Genomic DNA, 21983 nt, shown 5'->3' on the forward strand with positions numbered 1-21983 from the left:
CGGACCATTCTCATCGGTTTTGTCGACCGTGTGTACGGGGCCTAAGATATGCCATGCAGCCAATATATGAGTGCTCATATGTAGACTGAAGCTGCAGGAGATCAGCGGCACTGAGATGTAGCAAAGGATAAAAAGGGTAAAAACAAGCATTGTTTTATTCAGGTAGTGCCGATCTGTGTGAACCGGCACTTAGGGTTTCCATGTACTTTAAACAAATAAGGTTCTCGTAGCGCAGGTATCAACCACCAGTTACAATAGAGCAACATAACAGTTTCTTTTTTTTATAATTCAATGGGGCCATCTGTCTTTAAGCAGTCAGCCCATCCAAAGCTGATAACTTTATGTGAAGCTCAATATAGTCAACACATCATTATCAGATGTTTTCCAGTGAGAATCATTACTAAAATGGTGTTAAACTGTGTCACTGAGAGAATGTGAGCATGGTAATTATGTGACTAAACGATCCCGGTAATGACACTGTGGTGGATTCATAATGAGGTGCTAAGCCACCAATAGCTGCACAAGATGGGATTTGTCTGTACTACGGAGATTGTGGTTGCTGCACGTTTGGAATCTATTTTAACCAAAATACTTTTTGAAAGGGAAATCCATTAAAAAGAAACACGTACATTTTTTGCAGTAGCGTAGTAATAAACCCCCAAAGTTTGTTTAGCTTTAACACATTGGGCACAATTATAGCACTACCCCCGTAGGAGTCGCTATTGTCCCGGGTCCCAATTGCTGCACAGCCAGTCGCATAGCATTTCCTTCATACATTCCAAAACAGAAAAACAGCCCTTGCTTGTTTTTGATGTTTTATTAACCACTTCCGGACTGCCGCATGTACATTTACGTCGGCAGAATGGCACGGACAGGCACATTGGCATACCTGTACGTCTCTGCCTAGACGTGGGTCCAATCGGGACCCCCCCCCCCCGGTACATGCGGTGGTTCCCGTGGCTTCACGAGCGATCCGGGACGAGGGCGCGGCTATTCGTTTTTGTCCGCCCCCTCCGGATCGCTCACAGCCAATCCGCGCGCTCCCTCGTGTGTCACTTCCTCCTCCTGTGTAAACACAGGAAGAGGTAAGTGATGTATTCTCTCCTCTCGGCGGTATTTTCAACCCCTGCTGAGGACAGAATACATCACACAGTAAGTCTGCACAACACTACACATAGGCACATTAACCCCCCCGATCACCCCCCCCCCCCACCCCCCTGTCACACTGTCACTGAATGCAGTGATCATATATGTACTGATCACTGTATTTAGTGTCAGTGTGACAGTTAGTGTGACAGGCAGTTAGTGTTAGGTTCAGGGTAGCTCCTGTACCCCCCCTAATAAAGTTTTAACCCCTTGATCACCACCCTAGTTAACCCTTTCACTCCCTATTGCCAGTGTCACTAAGCGATCATTTTTCTGATCGCTGTATTAGGCCTCGTACACACCACCGGATCTATCCGCTGGTATTTATCCGCGGATCAGTTCCAGCAGATAGATCCTGTGGTGTGTACGGCCCAGCGGATATTTATCCGCGGATATTTTTCGGGCCGATGGATTTCCAGCGGATACAAATTTCTTAGCATGCTGGACCGTTTCCAGCGCATAATCCTCTCGTGTGTACGGGGCCTAAGTGTCACTGTTGCAGCTAGGTAGCTAATTTTTTTTTTATTGCGATTTTTTTTTTTACTAAAGACATGTGGCTGAAAAAATTTTGGCCTAAATGTTTGACTAAAATTTAGTTTATTTGATTTTTCTTATAACAAAAAGTAAAAAATATTGGTTTTTTTTCAAAAATGTCGCTCTATTTTTGTATATAGTGCAAAAAATAAAAATCGCAGAGGAGATCAAATACCATCAAAAGAAAGCTCTAATTTTGGGAAGAAAAGGACGTGAATTTTGTTTGGGAGCCACGTCGCACGACCGCGCAATTGTCTGTTAAAGCGGCGCAGCGCCGAATTGTAAAAACCCCTTGGGTCATTTAGCAGCATATTGGTCCGGTCCTTAAGTGGTTAAAGTTGGATTCCACCCAAAAATTAAACTTTTTTTGGAATCCCCCCCCCCCCTCCAGTGTCACATTTGGCACCTTTCAGGGGGAGGGGGAGCAGTTACCTGTCTAATACAAGTATTTGCTTCCACTTCCTGGCATAGATCACCTCAGTGATCGAGATGACCTACGCCACTTCTGGCGCCTATTCTGTCCTCCCCGCTGTCTTCTGGGAGACACACAGTTCCCAGAAGACAGCAAGGACCAGTGAGGATGCGCAGCACGACTCACGCATGAGCAGTAGGGAACCAGGAAGTGAAGCTGCAACATGATATGTTTCAGATATGTTTTTCTTCTTTGTTAAAATGAAAAATGTCTGTAAACGAAACGCTGTTAAACGTTACCGCGCTTAGCAGCGTTTAAATGCCTCTGAAGTCTGAACATCCGTCCTGAACGCATTTTTTTGCGTTGCAAAAAATGCTTCTAAACTCAACAGCCTAGAAATGACTATCAACGACCCTGTGTACATGTACTGATAAGATAACATAGGGGAGAGTCCAGGGGTAGCTGAAAAAAAACCGACCAACTGCTCCTAAACTTCTGTTTACCAGCAGCAGTGTACATGAGGCCTAAAGCCTCGCACACACGGTACGAATGTTGGCGTCTGATTTCTGTTCAAAAGGGCGTGTGCCAGAATCTTGTCTGATCCCTTTGGGCCTCTTCTGCTAATTTCTTGTTTGGGGAGCACTGATTTCGAGAATGCGTGTTTGTACTTTCAACTTTTGTGCGACGGATTTGTGTACTGACCATACGAAAATCTGACGTCAAACCGTTGTCTGCTGAAAATGTACTAGCCTGTCATCCAACGGTAATATTTTAATTGCTTGCCGACCAGCCGCCGCAGTTTTACAGGGGCAGGTCGGCTCTGCTGGGCGAGAGCATGTAGCTATACGTCACCTCGCCCAGCAGCCAATAGGGGCGGCGCGCGCCCCCCGCTCATCCCTGACTCCCGTGAGATCGCCGCCAGTCACCCGCGATTGCTCGTTACAGAGCGAGGACCGAGAGCTGTGTGTGTAAACACACAGCTCCCGGTCCTGTCAGGGGAGAAATGCCTGACCGTCTGTTCATACAATGTATTAACAGCGATCTGTCATTTCCCCTAGTGAGGCCACCCCCCCCCCCTACAGTTAGAACACACCCAGGGAACATACTTAACCCCTTCCCCGCCCCCTAGGGTTAACCCCTTCCCTGCCAGTGGCATTTTTATAGTAATCAATGCATTTTTATAGCACTGATCGCTATAAAAAGGCCAATTGTCCCAAAAATGTGTCAAAAGTGTCCGAAGTGTCCCCCATAATGTCGCAGTACCGAAAAAAAAATTGCTGATCGCCGCCATTACTAGTAAAAAAAAAAATATTTATAAAAATGCCATAAAAACTACCCCCTATTTTGTAAATGCTATAACTTTTGCGCAAACCAATCAATAAACGCTTTTTGCAATTTTTTTTACGAAAAATATGTAGAAGAATATGTATCGGCCTAAACTGAGGAAAAAAAATGTTTTTTTATATATTTTTGGGGGATATTTATTATGGTAAAAAGTAAAAAATATTCTTTTTTTTTTCAAAATTGTCGCTCTATTTTTGTTTATAGCGCAAAAACTAAAAAACGCAGAGGTGATCAAATACCACCAAAAGAAAGCTCTATTTGTGGGAAAAAAAGGGCGCCAATTTTGTTTGGGAGCCACGTCGCATGACCGCGCAATTGTCAGTTAAAGCGACGCAGTGCCGAATCGCAAAAAGTGCTCTGGTCTTTGACCAGCAATATGGTTCGGGGCTGAAGTGGTTAAGTCTGTCAATAGACAATCCCCTTCCAACAATCATACCGTGTGTACGAGGCTTCAGAGGGAGCAGCAAAGTACGATTATGTTCTGACTTTGATGGAGGCACAGCGTGTAAACTGAACTTCCACAAACAACAGCTGGGTCATTTCTTTTCAGCCGGGCACATCACTTTCTCATTATCTGTTGTACTAACAAATAGGCCCACAATCTCCCACAGTTTATTCCTTCCATGCAGAACTGAAATGTTCAGGCCTTGGGCATGGAATTTTTTGATTACCACACAACCATCTATCAAATATCAAGCAAGATCATCGAGGATCATAGTACAACATCCGTAAATATACATAGGATAGAATGTATCAATGTTTAAAATAAACTATAATTCATTTCCCTTGAGTGCATGTCTTTATTGCTGTAATGCCGCGTACACACGATAATTTTTCAGCATGAAAAAAAAACGGTGTTTTTCAGCATGTCCAAAAAACAAAGTTTTCCCAACTTCATCATTAAAACGATGTTGCCTACACACCATCGTTTTTAAAAAATGATCTAGCAAAGCGCGGTGACGTACAACACGTACGACCAGGGGCGGACTGACCATTGAGTCACTCGGGCACTGCCCGAGGGCCCCATGTCACTAGGGGACCCCATCAGGGTTGCCAGGCTCAGTAAAACCAGGGACAGTATGTAAAAATCTGTGGTTTTTTTTACATCTGTCCCTGATATGTCTGAAACCGACATGCTTCTGATGTGAAAATCCTGAGATTTTAGCTGCCCCGCCTCTGCATGGGCGTAGGAACCGGGGGGGATGGGGGGGACGCATCCCCCCCAGGAAATAATGCGGGGGGGACAGGTATTGTAAAATCCCCCCCAGGTAAAACGGCCGCGGCGCTGTCTCAGCCTGTTTTTTTCTTTTTTTTTTTTTTGTCTGTGTGCAGCGCGGAGGCCCAGCCCTCTACATTGCCGCCCCCTCCTACTATTCTCCTCACGAATGCTAATACCGCCCCGCCTCTCCAGCCCTCTGCTTTGCCGCTATACTCACGAATACTGAGGGTAGTAGGAGGGAGCGGCAATGTAGAGGGCTGGAGAGGCAGAGTTCAATGTAGAGGGGTGGAGGGCAGGGGATAGTACGGAGCGGCCGATGACTAATGGATTACAAACATGACTGGCGGAGGCGGAGCCTAAAGCTCCGCCCACTCCCTCCGTGCGGCTGTTGTTCACTGGGTCCTCTCTTGGGAGGGGGAGGCTGTCTGGTGACAGGAGGAGAGAGAGAAGCACGAGGGAAACCCCCTGCAAAGGATAGCAGGTACAAATTAATAAAATACTCTTATCATGATATACAGATCATGATTTTGCAATAAAGTGATCCATGCTGCAAACTCAACATTCTCCCTTCAGCGACAGTTCAAGTTTTGCAAACTTTGCAGTACATGGAATTTCACTGAAGATGGAGACTGTTTAATGAGTTTGCAGCATGGATCACTTTATTGCAAAACCATGATCTGTATATTAATCAACTTTCAATGAATGTGGTCTGTTTAACGAGTTTGTATTGATTTCAGCATGTGCAAAGTGTTCCATGCAATGCATGCTGAAATCAATGCAAACTCATTAAAGCGGTGGTTCCCCTAAAAATAAAGTTTTGACATTGCATTTGCTATAATAATTACAGTTAGAATCGGCTGGTTTTATGTAAAAAAATACCTCCGTACGTAGCGTTTGTATTATTCGTTCCCACCGCCACTTCCGGGTACGATGCTGGCGGTGGGCGTTCCTTATTGATGGACAGGCATCCGACCGACGCATCCATCGCGTCACGAGATGCCGAAACAAGCCGAACGTCGGTGCGGCTCTATACGGCGCATGCGCAACGACGTTTGGCTTCTTTCGGCATCTCGTGACGCGATGGATGCGTCGGTCGGATGCCTGTCCATCAATAAGGAACGCCCACTGCCAGCATCGTACCCGGAAGTGGCGGTGGGAACGAATAATACAAACGCTACGTACGGAGGTATTTTTTACATAAAACCAGCCGATTCTAACTGTAATTATTATAGCAAATGCAATGTCAAAACTTTATTTTTAGGGGAACCACCGCTTTAAGGAGGTTGAGGCAGCACTCATTGCCACTGATTAGGCGGCACTCTAAGGGCCCTTTCACACGGGCGGATCAGTAATGATCCGCTCCGTGTGTCCGCTTTGCTCAGCGGGGATCCTCCGTAAAATCCCCGCTGAGCTGGCAGCTGACAGGGCGGTACCCGCACACTGTGCAGGGACCGCCCTATCTTTCCTCCGCTCTCCCCTATGGGGGATCGGATGAACACGGACCGTATGTCCGTGTTCATCCGATCCGGCAGACGGAAGAAAAATAGGATTAGTAAATGCGGATCTTTGCGGAGGCGGACAAATTACGGGTGTCAGCGGATATTCATCCGCTGACACCCGTAATCACATAGGGACCCATGTATGTCCCGTTTTCATCCGCAAACGGACGGATGAAAATGCGGACATACGGTCCGTATGTGTGAAAGGGCCCTAAGGCTACTTTCACACTGAGGCGTCAGCAGTAAAGCGCCGCTATTTTTAGCGGCGTTTTACTGTCGTTTTGCAGCGCTATTCGGCCGCTAGCAACTCCCAGTTTACTGGATAAGAATATATCTGGCGAGTAAAAAATGCTGTCCCCCCCAGATTTGTAAGGGTTCCTACACCCATGCGCCTCTGCACTGCCTCCTGGCGTGGTGGCCATCTGTAAGCCCAGGGGCCCCATAGTCTTCTATTGCCAGGGGGGCCCATGAGTTGTCAGTCCGCCCCTGCGTATGACGGCACTATAAAGGGGAAGTTCCATTCGCCTTTGGGCTGCTTTAGCTGATTCCGTGTTAGTAAAAGACGATTTGCACTTTTCTGTCTGTTACAGCGTGATGAATGTGCTTACTCCATTACGAACGGTAGTTTTACCAGAAGGAGCGCTCCCGTCTCATAACTTGCTTCTGAGCATGCGCGTGTTTTTTACGTTGTTTTAGCCCACACGCGATCATTTTTAACAACCCAAAAAACGACATTGTTTGAAACGACGTTAAAAAATGCAGCATGTTCGAATTTTTTCGTTTTTCAGAACCTGAAAAATTATGTGAAGCCCACACACCATCATTTTAAATGACGTTTTTGAAAAACAACGTTTTTTTTCATGCCGAAAAATGATCGTGTGTACGCGGCATAAGATTTACTCTTGGTGTTATTTTTGTTGGTGTAACTGACATCTCTGATATTTACCTTCCCATATGTCTGTTACTTCTTTCGACATCACTAATGCCCCATACACACGATCGTTTTTCCCGTTGGAAAAAGTATTTTGGTCGGGAATTCTGACCGTGTATATGCTCCACCAGACTTTTTCCAACAGGGAAACTGCTGGAAAAAGATAGAGAGCAGTTTCTCTTTTTTCCTGTCAGGAAAAAAACTGATCGGAATTTCCGATCGTGTGTACAAATCCCAACTGCGCAAAATTCCTACACATGCTCGGAAACAATTCGACGCATGCTCAGAAGCATTGAACTTCATTTTCTTGGCTCGTAGTCTCTTGGCTCGTAGTCTTTTACGTCACCACGTTCTTGGCAGTCAAAAGTTCACTGAACTTTTGTGTTACCGTGTGTATGCAAGGCAAGCTTGAGAGGAATTCCATCTGAAAAACCATCCAACTTTTTTCCGACAGGGAAACCGATTGTGTGTACATAAGGCTGGATTCACACCTATACATTATTTGTGCTTTTTGCATTTTGCAGATTTGCACTACAGAACGTGTTCCATAGGAAACCATGGCGATGCCTCGTACACACGACCAGTTTTCTTGGCAGAAAAAATGCCATGAGAGCTTTTAGCCGGGAAATCCGCCAATGTGTATGCTTCATCGCAGTTTTCCCAACAGGAAAACTGCACTAAAAAACAGAGAACATTCCCGGCGTACCTTTTCCCATTTGGAAAACCGGTTGTGTGTATGCTTTTCCGAGGGGAAAAAAACGTGCATGCTCAGAATCAAGTATGAGACGGAAGCGCTCGTTCTGGTAAAACTAGCCTTCGTAATGGAGATAGCAAATTTGTCACGCTATAACAGAATGAAAAGCACGAATCATCTCTTACCAAACTTTTACTAACACGAGGATCAACAAAAGCAGCCCAAAGGGTGGCGCCGTTTGAATCAAACTTCCCCTGTAGCCTGGATTCACACCTATGCATTTTTAGTGCTTCCCCGTGCTCTAAAGGAAACCAAGGGCCAGATTCACAAAGGAGATATGACGGAGTATCTCGACGCATGCTCGGAAAAAGTGAACTTCATTTTTCTCTGCTCGTCGTAGTGTTGTACGTCACCGCGTTCTTGGCGGTCGGAATTTGGTGTGACCATGTGTATGAAAGACAGCTTGAGCGGAAAAGCGGTCGTATGTACAGGGCATCACTCCTTCATTGATAGAGGAACCGAGGAGCCACCCTAAGGTGCAGAGTGTATTATTCACCAGACCACCTGGTAAAAATAAAGAAAACAAATGCAGTCACAACAACTAAAGTTTGATAAGCTGCAATGTAGTTTTTGGGTTTAGATATGCTTTAATACACTTAACAGACTTCATCATATGTGTCATTTTTAATTGTAACATAACCCTGCAACTCCTAAACCTAATCCTTATTGCAGCCAAAACCATAAAAAACAGCACTACGACATGAAATTTATATGGAAAAACCTCTGCACCAGAATACAATGTACCCAACATGCAGCACCTAAGAATCCTGTGCACAGATCATCTCCTCGGAAACTGTTGGTCCAAAGCCAAAAAGTGTAACAGCGCTCTTATCCTATTACTCAATTACTCAAATGCAAACAGAAAAAATGTGTCCGACAGATAGAAGTGATAAGAATATAATTTATGGCGATCAAATTAATTTTGGCTTTTTTGGCGTGTGTGTTCCATAAGGGCAGGTGTCGGTATTTTGTAATGACAGATGGTAAGTTAGTTTCAGCGGTGAGGTCTGGCACACATCCACATGTACAAATCTCAGTGAGCTGAATCCCAGTGGAACGTCAACTAAAAATTCCCCGCGGTTTGCCGGAGAGAATTCACACAGGAGAGTTTCCAGAGAGAAAACTAGCTTAAAGGAGAACTTGGCTAGGCATGATTTACAACTACGCCAGACATAGCTACAATGTCATTTCAGGAAAAAAAACTTGCCACGCACTTAATTTGTGTTTATTTTTACAGTGAAATTGGAAAAAAATTATTGGCCAAGTTCCACACATGGCAATTTGCAGTCATTTTCACCCCTTCCTTTTACCAGGAATTTGAAAAATTATTGCAAGGTGGTTCTGGCCAGCTCAGTAGATTGCTTTAACCACTTAAGCCCCGGACCTTTAGACAGCTAAATGCCCAGGCCAGGTTTTGCGATTCGGCACTGCGTCGCTTTAACAGACAATTGCGCGGTCGTGCGACGTGGCTCCCAAACAAAATTGACGTCCTTTTTTTCCCACAAATAGAGCTTTCTTTTGGTGGTATTTGATCACCTCTGCGGTTTTTATCTTTTGCGTTATAAACAAAAATAGAGCGACAATTTTGAAAAAAATGCAATATTTTTTACTTTTTGCTAAATTAAATATCCCCCAAAAACATATATACATTTTTTCCCCCTCAATTTAGGCCGATACGTATTCTTCTACATATTTTTGGTAAAAAAAAAACGCAATAAGCGTTTATCGATTGGTTTGCGCAAAAAGGTATAGCGTTTACAAAATAGGGGATAGTTTTATTGCATTTTTTTTTTTTTTTACTACTAATGGCGACTAATCAGCGATTTTTTTCGTGACTGCGACATTATGGCGGACACTTCGGACAATTTTGACACATTTTTGGGACCATTGTCATTTTCACAGCAAAAAATGCATTTAAATTGCATTGTTTATTGTGAAAATGACAGTTGCAGTTTGGGAGTTAACCACAGGGGGTGCTGAAGGAGTTATGTTTCACCTAGTGTGTGTTTACAACTGTAGGGGGGTGTGGCTGTAGGTCTGACGTCATCGATCGTGTCTCCCTATAAAAGAGATGACACGATCGATGCAGCCGCCACAGTGAAGTACGGGGAATTCGTGTTTACATACGGCTCTCCCCGTTCTTCAGCTCCGGGGAGAAATCGCGAGGGGGCGGCTAGAAACAAATAGCCGCGCCCTCATCCTGGATCACTCCCCGCGGGTTTCCGACCGCCGCATGTACTGGGGGGGTCCCGATCGGACCCCCGACCCGCGGAAAGGCGGGGACGTACATGTACGCCCATATACCTGTACGTGCCATTCTGTGGACGTACATATACATGCGTCGGTCGGTAACCGGTTAAGAAAGGCCTGGATTCTTTCCTAAATGTACATAATATAACTGGGTACTGACATGTATAGGTAAAGTTGATCCGGGGAATATCTGATTGCCTCTCGGGGGATCAGGAAGGAATTTTTTCCCCTGCTGTAGCAAATTGGATCATGCTCTGCTGTTGTTTTTCGCCTTCCTCTGGATCAACTGTGGGTATAGAATTGGGTATATGGGATTGTATGATATTAAAATTGTTATAATATTATTGATTGTTTACTAAATGGCTGCTATGTCCAGTTGAAGCCAACGTCAGGCGGTGGGAATGATGGGGGGTGATTGAGGAACCTAACTGACAAGTCCCACAATCTCAAAGTGATGGCCAATCAACGCCGTTATAATAAATGCAGTCTTGATCATGGCGCTCAAGTATACACAACCTCAGCTCACCTTTCTTTATCTCTTAGCTTGTTGATGGATTAGCATGTGTTTTTAGACTTTGGCTGGATAGACTAGGCAGAACATAAGAAACATTTTTCTTCCATGAGCGGACGCAATAGATCTGCATGAGAATTTACTGGTCTTTTAACTGACATTTACAATGCATGTAGCTGGAACACTTATCACATATAAACCAGATTGTGATGTCCTTGTGTTTGGGGAAAAGATGTGAAATGGCTGAATGTGCTGCTTCTGGGAATGTTGAAGATGTTTCGCAGCTCTCGCTCATCATGTAGTATGGGATTAGTCATTGCACAGCTATTTATTTACTTGTAACGAAAACAACAATATTGTTATGGGTGTGGGATTCCCCGTGTTTTACTGGAGCTCTCCTATCAACATTGTCCATTCTTGTTATCATAGAGGGGCGAAATGTCTATCTGATCTCATCTCTGATCCTCCCTTAAAGGGGAACTGTAGTGAACATTTAATAAGCGCACAATTTATGCTACTGTTGTAACATTGACCTAAAATTAAATGTTTGTGTAGCAAAGTACCACTTTTTATATGGTTAAAAGACTACCGTTGGTAGAAAAAGAAGAAACTCAGCTCCCTCCAGTGGCCAATTGTATTATAGCTACCTCCTGTCTGTTTTACCCTGGTACAGCAATGAATGTTGGGAAATGAAGTACAGGGAGATAAAGACTCCATTGCCCTTGTCAATTGACAGACTACAATATCCAATAACTGTGCGATCCCAAAATGCTTTGCACCCCGCACAGCCTGCTGGGTGAAGGAATTTAAGGAGGAGGACATCCTTGGCTCGCTCTCTCTGGACCGCCTCTTCAAGCAAGAAGGAGGCCTGTGTTGAGGCTTCTCTCCTAGAGCATAGGCCTGAGAAGCCTGGACCTATACTCGCCTATGCGGATCGCCCCATCCTGTGAGGGGGATTCCTGACGGAGTGACCAGACCGTGTCCAAGAACAGCAGCAGTGTGTGATGGTCGCGTGGAAAACCGGGAACTGTCGGTGACGGAAAGGGTCGAGTATCGGAGTTTTGCAGACGGAGCAATCCAGAAAATCCAGGCCTGGTTGGGTGAGACGGGCACCTGCCTAACAATATTTGGATTACAAATTACTTAATGTGCACCACCGCATACCGGTTAAAATACGCGCAAACTGTTGAAAACGATCGTATTGAGGTTTGGTCTGATCAACCAAACCTTCCTAGTAGAACATATGTTCTAAAGACTGCCTGTTAGGAAGAGTCAGTTGTTGATATATATATATATACATATATATATATATATATATATATATATATATATATATATATATATATAAATTCTTCTATCTAAAGTATTTGGTTATATTAAGTTGCACAGTGTTGTTGTTAGTGAGAGCTGGGTGAGGCCTGGTGAAGAGGTGCTTCAGTAGTAAACATATTTTACTGAAGGAATCCCTTTGCTGTGCGCTTACACAGGTCTGTCTTAAGTGTTATAATCAAACCTGTATTTATTTATTATGACTATTGACTCTTACAGGGACCTGTAAGTAGTCCACTACCTGTTTAATTTTGTTCATTTACTTTATTATCTTACCAAGTAAAGTTTCCTTGGTTAAGTGCAAACCTGTGTGCAGTCTATCTATTATCCTGTGGGACCAGACAACACAAGGTAACAACTTATCTGTAAATTTTACTGTATGTTATTATTGTGTCCCCTTGCAACCAGAGGGGTCCACAATCCTTACTGATACCAGTTGTGCCAAGGGAGGGTTCGAGCCAGTTTGGGGGGTTGATAGCCAGAGCGTAGACCCAAAACTAACCAGCAGCTCCTTCGGTGGTAGTGCTACATTTACATGGCTTTAACTTTTTTTTTTACTGTTGTACTCCTCCATATTTTGACTATTATCTTTCATTTTGTAAATGCTCCCTCTAGTGGCCATCTTTGTATTATGGCATGTTGCACCCTTATATGTATAGCAAAAAAATGTTTTAGTTTTGGATATAATAATCAGTTTATTTTTTTTTCTTTTGCGGTCTGCTTTCAGCTGGAGAGATTTTACTTCCATTAATTTCCTGTTTCAAAGACACAATAGGAAATAAGTGGAAAACTCTGCAAAGTAAGAAAAATAACCCTGTTAGAAATTTGTCACTGCAACAGCTATCCCCAAAAATCCCTCTAACCTTTTTTTCTGGTGACAGCTGTACAATTTACTACCAGTATCTGTACTAGTTACTATAGCCAAGGATATATAGAGACAGAAAATGTACCCAGTGACGACAGGGTACAAAGTTGGCTATATATACAGTATACAGTGCCTTGCAAAAGTATTCACCCCCTTGGCCTTTTTTCGTGTTTTGTTGCCTCACAACCTGGAATTAACATGGATTGTTTGATGATTTGCATCATTTAATTTACAGAACATGCCCACAACTTTGATTTTTTTTTATTGTGAAGCAAACAAGTAGAACAAAATAACAGAAAAAGTCAATGTGCATAGCTATTCACCCCCCTAAAGTCGATACTTTGAAGTGCCAGCTTTTGCTGGCTATCACAGCTCCAAGTCGCTTTGGATAAGTCTCTATGAGCTTGCCCCATCTTACCACTGGTATTATTGCCCATTCCTCCTTGCAAAACTGCTCAAGCTCCTTCAAGTTGGATGGTTTGCACTTGTAAACAGCAATCTGTAAGTCTGACCACAGATTTTCTATTGGATTGAGGTCTGGGCTTTACATGTTTCCCTTAAACCACTCAAGTGTTGCTTTAGCAGTGTGTCCTGCTGGAAGGTGAACCTCCGTCCTAGCCTCAAATCACACACAGAGTGGTAGAGGTTTAGCTCAAGAATATCCCTGTATTTAGCATCATCCATCTTTCCCTCAACTCTGACTAGTTTCCCAGTCCCGACTGCTGAAAAACATCCCCACAGCATGATGCTGCCACCACCATGTTTCAGCGGGGATGGTGTTCTTTGGATGATGTGATGTGTTGGGTTGGGTTTGCGCCTGATATAGCATTTTCTTTGATTGCCAAAAAGTTAAATTTTAGTCTCATCAGACCAGAGCATCTTCCTCCATACAGAAGACCTATCACTTTGTCAAACAGTGGAATATTGATGATGATTCAATAGCCCTGTATAATGAGGAACTTATACCATCAAAAATACACTTCAATCAAATTTGAAAATAAAAAATTGAGATGAACTTCTGCCAGGCATAGCTGTAGGTGTCCTGATCACCTTTTTGTCCATAATCTTGTGTTATTGGAACCAAGGCCTTGAATGCAGGAGAGCTGTTCCCAGACTCAACCAATGCAGGCCTAATGTCAGTGCTATGGAGTTTCTCTACCAACAATAAAATGTCCACAGTATAGGCTTCATGTGACTCTATGAGGTGCTCTTTGGCTGTAGGGCATTTTAGAAAACTCAAATTAAGATGAAATGAGTCAACTATCTGAGTAGATCACAGCTGTGTATTTGGTGGTTCACTGATTGATTTTACTTGGTACCTGTAATTGCTCGTTAATACTCTTTAATACATCAGCATTAGACCATCACCGAAACACAAACAGTGCATGGAGAATATGACATACCACCTGGAAAACATCATTTAACTATCCTCAAGCTGTCAGCAGATCACTGATCACTATGAAGCCTCGTACACACGACCGAGGAACTCGACGGGTGAAACACATCGTTTTCCTCGTCAAGTTCCTTGTTAGGCTGTCGAGGAACTCGACAAGGCAAGTTTCTCCATTCCCGTCGAGGAAAAGGAAGACATGCTCTCTTTTTGACTCGACAGGATCCTCGACAGTTTCCTCGTCGAAAAATGTACACACGACCGGTTTCCTCGGCAAAAAAAAAATCACAGCAAGTTTCTTGCTGGTTTTTGCAGAGAAACTCGGTCGTGGTTACGAGGCCTGACAGTAGTTTAAACAACAGAGTATAACCAAAGCATTGCTTTTTAAATCAGTGCCGGGTCATGATTCCTAGAATCACCTATAAACATGAGATGGCAATTTCCAAATCAATATGGTCAGCATTAAATGCCACATCCCTCAAGACAGACAGAGACAGAGAAAAGTTATTTTTGGTTGGGATTTTTCTATGCACTTGACAATACCCACACATTTAAAAGTACAAAAAAAAAACTACCTATAAACATGAGATGGCAATGAATTGTCCAATCTCTTATGTACAACACATTATATAGCCAGTGTGTATTATGTTCCTCCGTCTTGTCTCTGAGGGCAGCCCTCATGCATTCCACCTGTTAGATGTCGTTCACCTTGACAAACCATTGCGAAACGGTGGGGGGGGATGGCATGTTAGTACTGTCCTCCTATAAGTTATTTTAAAGTGGAGTTCCACCCAAAAATGGAACTTCCACTTTTTGGAATCCCCCTCCCACTCCGGTGTCACATTTGGCTCCTTTCAGGGAAAGGGGGAGCAGATATCTGTGTAATACAGGTATTTGCTCCCACTTCCTGGCATAGATCACTGCAGTGATCGCGGTGACCTACGCCACTTCCTGCGTCTACACTGTCCTCCCCCACTGTCTTCTGGGAGACACACATGTCCCAAAAGACAGCAGGGACTAGTGAGGATGCGCATCGCAATTCGCGCATTTGCAGTAGGGAACCAGGAAGTGAAGTCACAAGGCTTCACTTCCTGATTCCCTCACCGAGGATGGGGGCGGGGGCAGCCGAGAGCCGAGCAACTGATCAGCTTCAGCTGCCGACATCGCGGGCGCCCTGGACAGGTAAGTGTCCATTTATTAAACATCAGCAGCTGCAGTATTTGTAGCTGCTGGCTTTTAATATTTATTTTTTTAGGCGGACCTCCGCTTTAAGTCTAATGCCGCGTACACACCAACGTTTTTCTTGTCGTTCAAAAACCTGTTGTTTTTCACAACGTGATTCCTTTCCAGGCTGAGTTGCATACACATGTTCATGCAAAAAAATGTCCAAACAAAGCGCAGTGACGTACAACGCGTACAACTAGACTATAAAGGGGAAGTTCCTTTCAAATGGCGCCACCCTTTGGGCTGCTTTTGCTGATCCTCATGTTGGTAAATGGCATAAGATAAGTCAAGCTGCAGTTGCTGATACAAGATGTCAGGTTTACAATAACTGTTAGAGACTGGTAACATCCAACGCATTTAGAATCTTAGCAACAATGTATTCTTCATCAGGGAAGACAGTACATTAAAACATCTGCTCATTCAACTGCCGGGGCCATCCAACATGGACCCATCACCCAGGATAAGGACTTTACTAGACACATCAAAGCCACCAAGAGACCTTGGATGGAACAATAACCAGATCACATCTAAGAAATGGGGCTGAATAGAGAGATTCCTCTACCCTCCAAGGTATACACATATATTTTAACTTAGTGAATTAAACTTTAAGTCATTAATAAATTATTAATTACTGGATCATACTGATGTTACCAGAAGATCCTCGTAGATCATTCCTCTGCCATCATTAGAACATCATCAGCAAACCATCATCCTATTATCCCTTTTTCAAGAGTAAATACAACCTCCCTCAGCCTTGAGTCCTAGAAGATCAGTAATATTTAGCAAAAGGAACATCTCTATAACTTCCCTAAACATCAGAAGACCACCATCTTTGTTTCCTCTTAACTTAGGAACCAGTGAGCGCTCCATGGCAAAGCCATCATTATATCTATTGCAGATGCCTATATCTCTATTGCTGGTTCTCTGCCAATATCAGGGAACAAGGAATGATACAGCTTTCATGGGAAAGAACTTAAAGCGGTTGTGTTTCCAAAAACTGCAGATGTTGCTCTAAAAATAGATGCAGTTTTTGGATATGTTCTGGTTTGCAGGAATGAGATGTGCTACACAACATACTGTATCTTATAATTGGACAGTGGCTATGTGGAATGTTTTGCAGGAAGACAGGAGTGTCTGTATTCCCTCCAGCAACCAATTACATTCCAGATGTTATCCTCCTAATGCTGGTTAAAGTCTGAAGAAAATACTGAAGGTTTCTACTAGAAATATCGACATACTTTCTTTCCTTCAAGGTTTATGAACAATTCTAGTGGCTCTACAAGCTCTATGAACTCAACATTGTTACTGCACAGGAACCCTTGAAAAAATGTTATGGTCTCAGGGAATGCCTTTCAAAACGAGTTGCTGGGCGGCCAGTGAACAAAATGCTCTTTACAAAGATGGCTCGCTCGTCCCCACCCCCTTTCTTGACCGGCAGGGCTGCGTGCTAGGCTAAGGGTCTGGTATGGATTTTGGGGGAACCCCCACACCGTTTTTTTGGCGTGGGGGTTCCCCTTAAAACCATACCAGACCGAAGGGCCAGGTATGCTTATGCCCTCATGCCCTTCCACCTAATTATTGGGGGATCAAAAGTCATTGAAGTCGTCCCTGGTCATTGAAGTCATTCTTCGAAACGTAGGGCAAAGTCGGATCCACAGTCGTATGACTTTCTTGTCAAAATCACGGGCGCGAAATCGGAGTAGCACAAGTGTGAAAGGGGCCTTACGGTAAAGGAAAACATAACTCCTCTCTGAACAGTGTCTGGGAGGCTGCAGTTGCTACTGCACAAAAAGTTGATCGTCAACAGATCAAGAAAATGATGGACTCTATGAATGGAAGGCTTATGACTGTTATTGAAAAGAAGGGGGGCTATATTGGTCACTGATTTTTTTATTTTATTTCAGAAATGTTTATTTGTAAGGCCAGATTCACACCTATGGGAATTGGTTGCGGCTTAAACCGCATCCAATTCGCATAACATTATAAAATACATTGTTTTCAATGAGGCTGGTTCACATATGTGCGATGCATTCGCACTGCGCATTGCCGAAAAATGTTGTACCTTCATTAAATGTAACCATATTGCTACACTTAGAGGCTCCTCTCTTCTTTTTTTTACTTGACGCTACTCTTATATCAAGACATCGCTTGTAGTAGACAATAGGACCGCAGAAATGAATTATAAGTGCATAAGGGGCTGGTATATAACACCAGACAAATTGAGTAAATTTAAAGAGGGACAGTCAGCTGACTGCTGGCGGGGCTGCAAGTCCCCAGGCACAATGGCCCACCTATAGTGGAATTGTCCAAAAGTAAAAAAATATTGTGAAAAAATATTAGGATTTATAAAAGATATCACCAGGAAGGAAATAAAGAAAGACCCATGGACTGTACTTTTCCATGGAGGTGAGGAAGCGGCAAAATCCTATAAAGAATCTCTGGTACCACATCTGCTGAATGCAGCCAAAAGGCTGATTCATAAAAATGGCAGGAGGTAGAAAGTCCATCTATATGGGAGTGGATCGATTTGGTAGAAGACACGTATAACATGGAAGGTCTAAGGAATAGTTTAGAGAAGGGTAAAATAGCTCAAAAAGAGAAATGAGAACATTGGAAGGAATTCAAGAAATCGTGGAGCTATGCGGAAAACTAAGGCCTCGTACACACGACCGGATCTATCCGCTGGAATTGATCTGCGGATCAGTTCCAGCGGACAAATCCGGTCGTCTGTACGGCCTAGCGGATGTTTATCCGCGGAGATTCCTCGGGCCGGACCATTTCAAGAGGATAGAAATTTCTTAGCATGCTAAGAAATCTATCCGCTTGAATCGGGACCAGCGGATTGATCCGGTGGTCTGTACAGACTCACCGGATCAATCCGTCCGCTCCCCTCCCTCGCATGCGTCGTAATGATTCGACGCATGCGTGGAAGTACTTATCTTCCAGCGTCGCGCACGTCGCCGCGTCATCGCGACACGTCACCGCGGATGAATTGATCCGATGGTGAGTACAAGCCATCGGTTCCAAATCGGGAGGAGGAATCTCCGCTGGAAACGGTCTGGCGGACCGTTTCCAGCGGAGATCCCCTCGTGTGCACGGGGCCTTAAGGGTCAAGATCTGATAGGGGCCAACATAAGAAGGATAATAAGTGTAGTAACGGGGAGGTAGTAGGGGGTGGGAGGGGGGGAGGGTTGAGGGATAAAATAGGGAGTAGCCTATTTGTTATTTTCTTCTTTAAATGTTTGTAAATGGACATATTTATGATTTTTATATACTGGAAAATCTATGAATGGAAGGAAGGAGAAGAAAAGAAAAAAAAAAGAAAAAAAGAAAAAAAAAAAAAAAGGAAAGAAAAAGGAAGGAAAAGAAAAGAAAAGGGAAAAAAAAAAAAAAAGCTAAAGGGAATTAACGGATAACCACAAATGATGCGAAACCATAGCAGAGACGATATAAGTAAGCAAAACGTGAGCAAGTCTCGTGTCCTTTTTTTTTGGTGGAGTCTGAAGTGGTTGAGAAAAAAAAAGACATCGCTTGTATATCAAGGCAAATTTTTTAAAACATTTTGCTTGTCTTGCAAAACGCTTTCAAACCAAGTTACTCTCAAACCAAGGTTTACTGTAGTTGCATAATAATTCTGCACACTACTAGTTGTCCAATAATTGTGCACACATAAATATTCTCCCAAGAAAGTCAAAACCTCACTTTTACTTTCTTAAATATTCAGGTTTGAGGTTTATTAACATTTTGGATTGACCGAGTGCAATGTAGTTGTTCAATATTGAAATGAATCCTAAAAATACAACTTGCCTAATAATTGTGCACAGTGTACAATTGTTTTTGTTGTTTTTATTTTTTGATAACACTGTTAGATATATTTGTGATTATAAGGTATTTGCTGATCATGTAGTTCAGCGCACCACGTCACTTATAATTTTTTCAGTGAATTTATTCGGACTTACTGGATTGTAGCTCTCATATTTTCATTTTTTTGATTGATTTTGTTTTCATTTAGGATTTTTTTGGGATATTTATTTGAAGGTTGGATAAGGATTTGTTTTAGATAAGCAATAAATACTTGCAAATAAATCATATTTATACACCCCAGTGCTCCAGAAGCACAAACATCACAGAGGAAGGACTGTAATCCAAGTGCTCTCCAAGTGTTTCCTCAAAGGCACACACTCCGCTAGTTTTGTCCACATCAGACTGGGGAATCTCAAAAGAAAACTGGAAAAAATAGACAGAAGGACGCAAAGGCTTAGTTGCTCTGAGAAAGGGAGTTTTTTTCCCGAAACCCGTAAGCTGTTCAAATCCAGCAGTTTTTTTTTTATTCTCTTTTCCCTTTAGAGCACAGTTACACGATCAATGGGCCAGATTCACAGAAGAAATACGCCGGAGTATCTACTGATACTCCGGCGTATTTTCAAATTTGCCGCGTCAAATTTACCGCTTTTACGGTGATCCACAAAGGTTTTCGCGTTCGTTACGTCGTCGCTAGTCGTTTTTTCCCGTCGCAAAGTTACGGCTGCTTTAACATGGCTTAAATTTAGACGAGCCATGTTAAAGTATGGCCGTCGTTCCCGCGTCGAATTTAAATTTTTTTTTTGCGTAAGACGTCCGTGAATACGAAAGTACGTTACGCCGTTCAACAAAATGACGTCACTTCGCGCAAAGCACGACGGGAATTTCAAAACGGAGCATGCGCAGTACGTCCGGCGAGGGAGCGCGCCTAATTTAAATGGTACACGCCCCATTTGAATTAGGCGGGCTTGCGCCGGACGCCTTTACGTTACAGCGCCGTAAGTTTACACGCAAGTGCTTGGTGAATCAGGCACTTGCGCTGAAAACTTGCAGCTGTGTAACGTATAGACGATACGTTACGCCGCCGCAGTTATATGTGAATCTGGCCCACTGTTTCAAAGATCTCAGAGGTCCTGGCGGAAATAGAGGGACATGGCATTCAGAGTATGTTCAGGCAGAAGCACTTTCTTGTTTCTCCTTTTCTTTTTTTTCTTTTTTGCTTCTTTTTCTCTTCTCTTTATTATGCTTTTCTTCTATCTCCTTTTCCTTCTTTTCTTCAGGTTCAGAGAGCAATCATTTTATGTACTCTTTTTGGTTTAATAAAATCATAGACAAGCTCCTGTATGCCTTATAACTGTGATATTCCCTTATCACTCTTTTCTGATGAATATTGTTAATAAGTCATAACTCATTACTTGTCTTGAGGCTTTGTTATACCTTTATTATCCATGTTTGGTTCCGGCCTCTATTGATCAAGCTAGAACATTTTCTTTGCATCACTAACCCTAGAACAGGCTATGCAATATAGGCTATTTCCAGTTATGTTGTGAAGCTATATTATTTTATTGTACCCTGATATGTTACTTTCTAGAACTGCTTTTGAACTTATCTATGTAATTTGTTAAACTTTAATAAACAAACCTGACAAAGATTCCCACCCCTTCTCACTGTCTGGGAGATTTAGCTTGCTTCCTGTATTTGTAACTACACAGGAAATGAGGAAACATTTCCCAATAGCTGCCAAAACCTGGAAGGGTTTTTAACTATTCCCCACTCTTTCCACACTGCATAGAGGGTGTAAATTAAAATGGGTTTCTTTATTAGACACAAGGGTTCACTTTAAACGCTTTTTACATTCTCACATACCTGTGGTCACCTCTTCCTTCAGTGGCCGTGATAGCTTCCCTGCTCTTATGCCATACACTGATACTGCATATCTGGTGTTCTGATTCAGATCCCGCAGTGTCACCTCACGCTGCTGCCCAGGAACAGAGGTCTCCTTTGGTGTGGCGCCATCACTCACGTCTTCATAGCGCACCAGGAACGATTCAAAAACATTAGGCTTGGCCTTCCACACCAGGGTGACACTGTCACTCGAAACGTCTCTCACTTGCAGACCCCCAAATGGAAATCTTGGAGACACTACAGAAAAAAAATTAATATGAAAGTTTATTAACTAATATAAAAATTACACCAAAGCAATATCTCACTGTTCATATGTTCGTTTGATATTATTGTATCAAAATCCCCAAATAAAAATGTTATATTTGCTCCTTTTTCGGTCTCTTAACATCTTCACGCCTGTGCCTCCCTGCCCTTTAAGAGATTTCGGATGCCGGGAGGCGGGGTTTAAGATCACATGACCGTGGTGATTGGCAGTCAAATGATCTGAAAACTCCTGATCACAAGCATCGATCGGAAGCTTTTGGTTAGGCGCCAGTAACTGTGCCAGGACCACGCAGGGATCGCACTCTCGGTACAGCTGTATTGACCGCAATTCACACAAATATGCAGTCTCTATGTGCGAAGGCCCAGGAGCCGAAAAGGCCTCATATTTGCGTGAGGCAGGTGCCAAGGGGTTAAATATGATATTTAACGTGTTTTATTATATCTATTTCATACGTAACACCCATTCAACCTACTGTATTGGGACAGCAGAAGCAAGGCAGGCCTACGGAACTACAGTACATCTCTTTCCTGGTCTAAATAACAAAGAGGGATGTGGTTCCGTAGTCCTCGGAGAACAATGTAATTGGTAACAGTCAGCACAGGCA

General features: G+C 43.2%; 1 protein-coding gene across 3 annotated transcripts in view; it reads right to left on the minus strand.

The window, feature by feature from the left end:
- The window catches only part of TNXB (tenascin XB), a 179682-nt gene that overhangs the window by 64604 nt on the left and 93095 nt on the right, over window positions 1-21983 (minus strand). For all 3 annotated transcript variants that reach the window (XM_040323053.1, XM_040323052.1, XM_040323054.1), the window contains one exon: window positions 21076-21351. In XM_040323053.1, the coding sequence (XP_040178987.1) occupies window positions 21076-21351 (276 nt within the window). The remainder of the gene's footprint in view (window positions 1-21075; window positions 21352-21983) is intronic.

The sequence above is a fragment of the Rana temporaria genome, chromosome 9 (genome assembly GCF_905171775.1).
Source record: "Rana temporaria chromosome 9, aRanTem1.1, whole genome shotgun sequence".
Taxonomy (NCBI): Eukaryota; Metazoa; Chordata; class Amphibia; order Anura; family Ranidae; genus Rana; species Rana temporaria.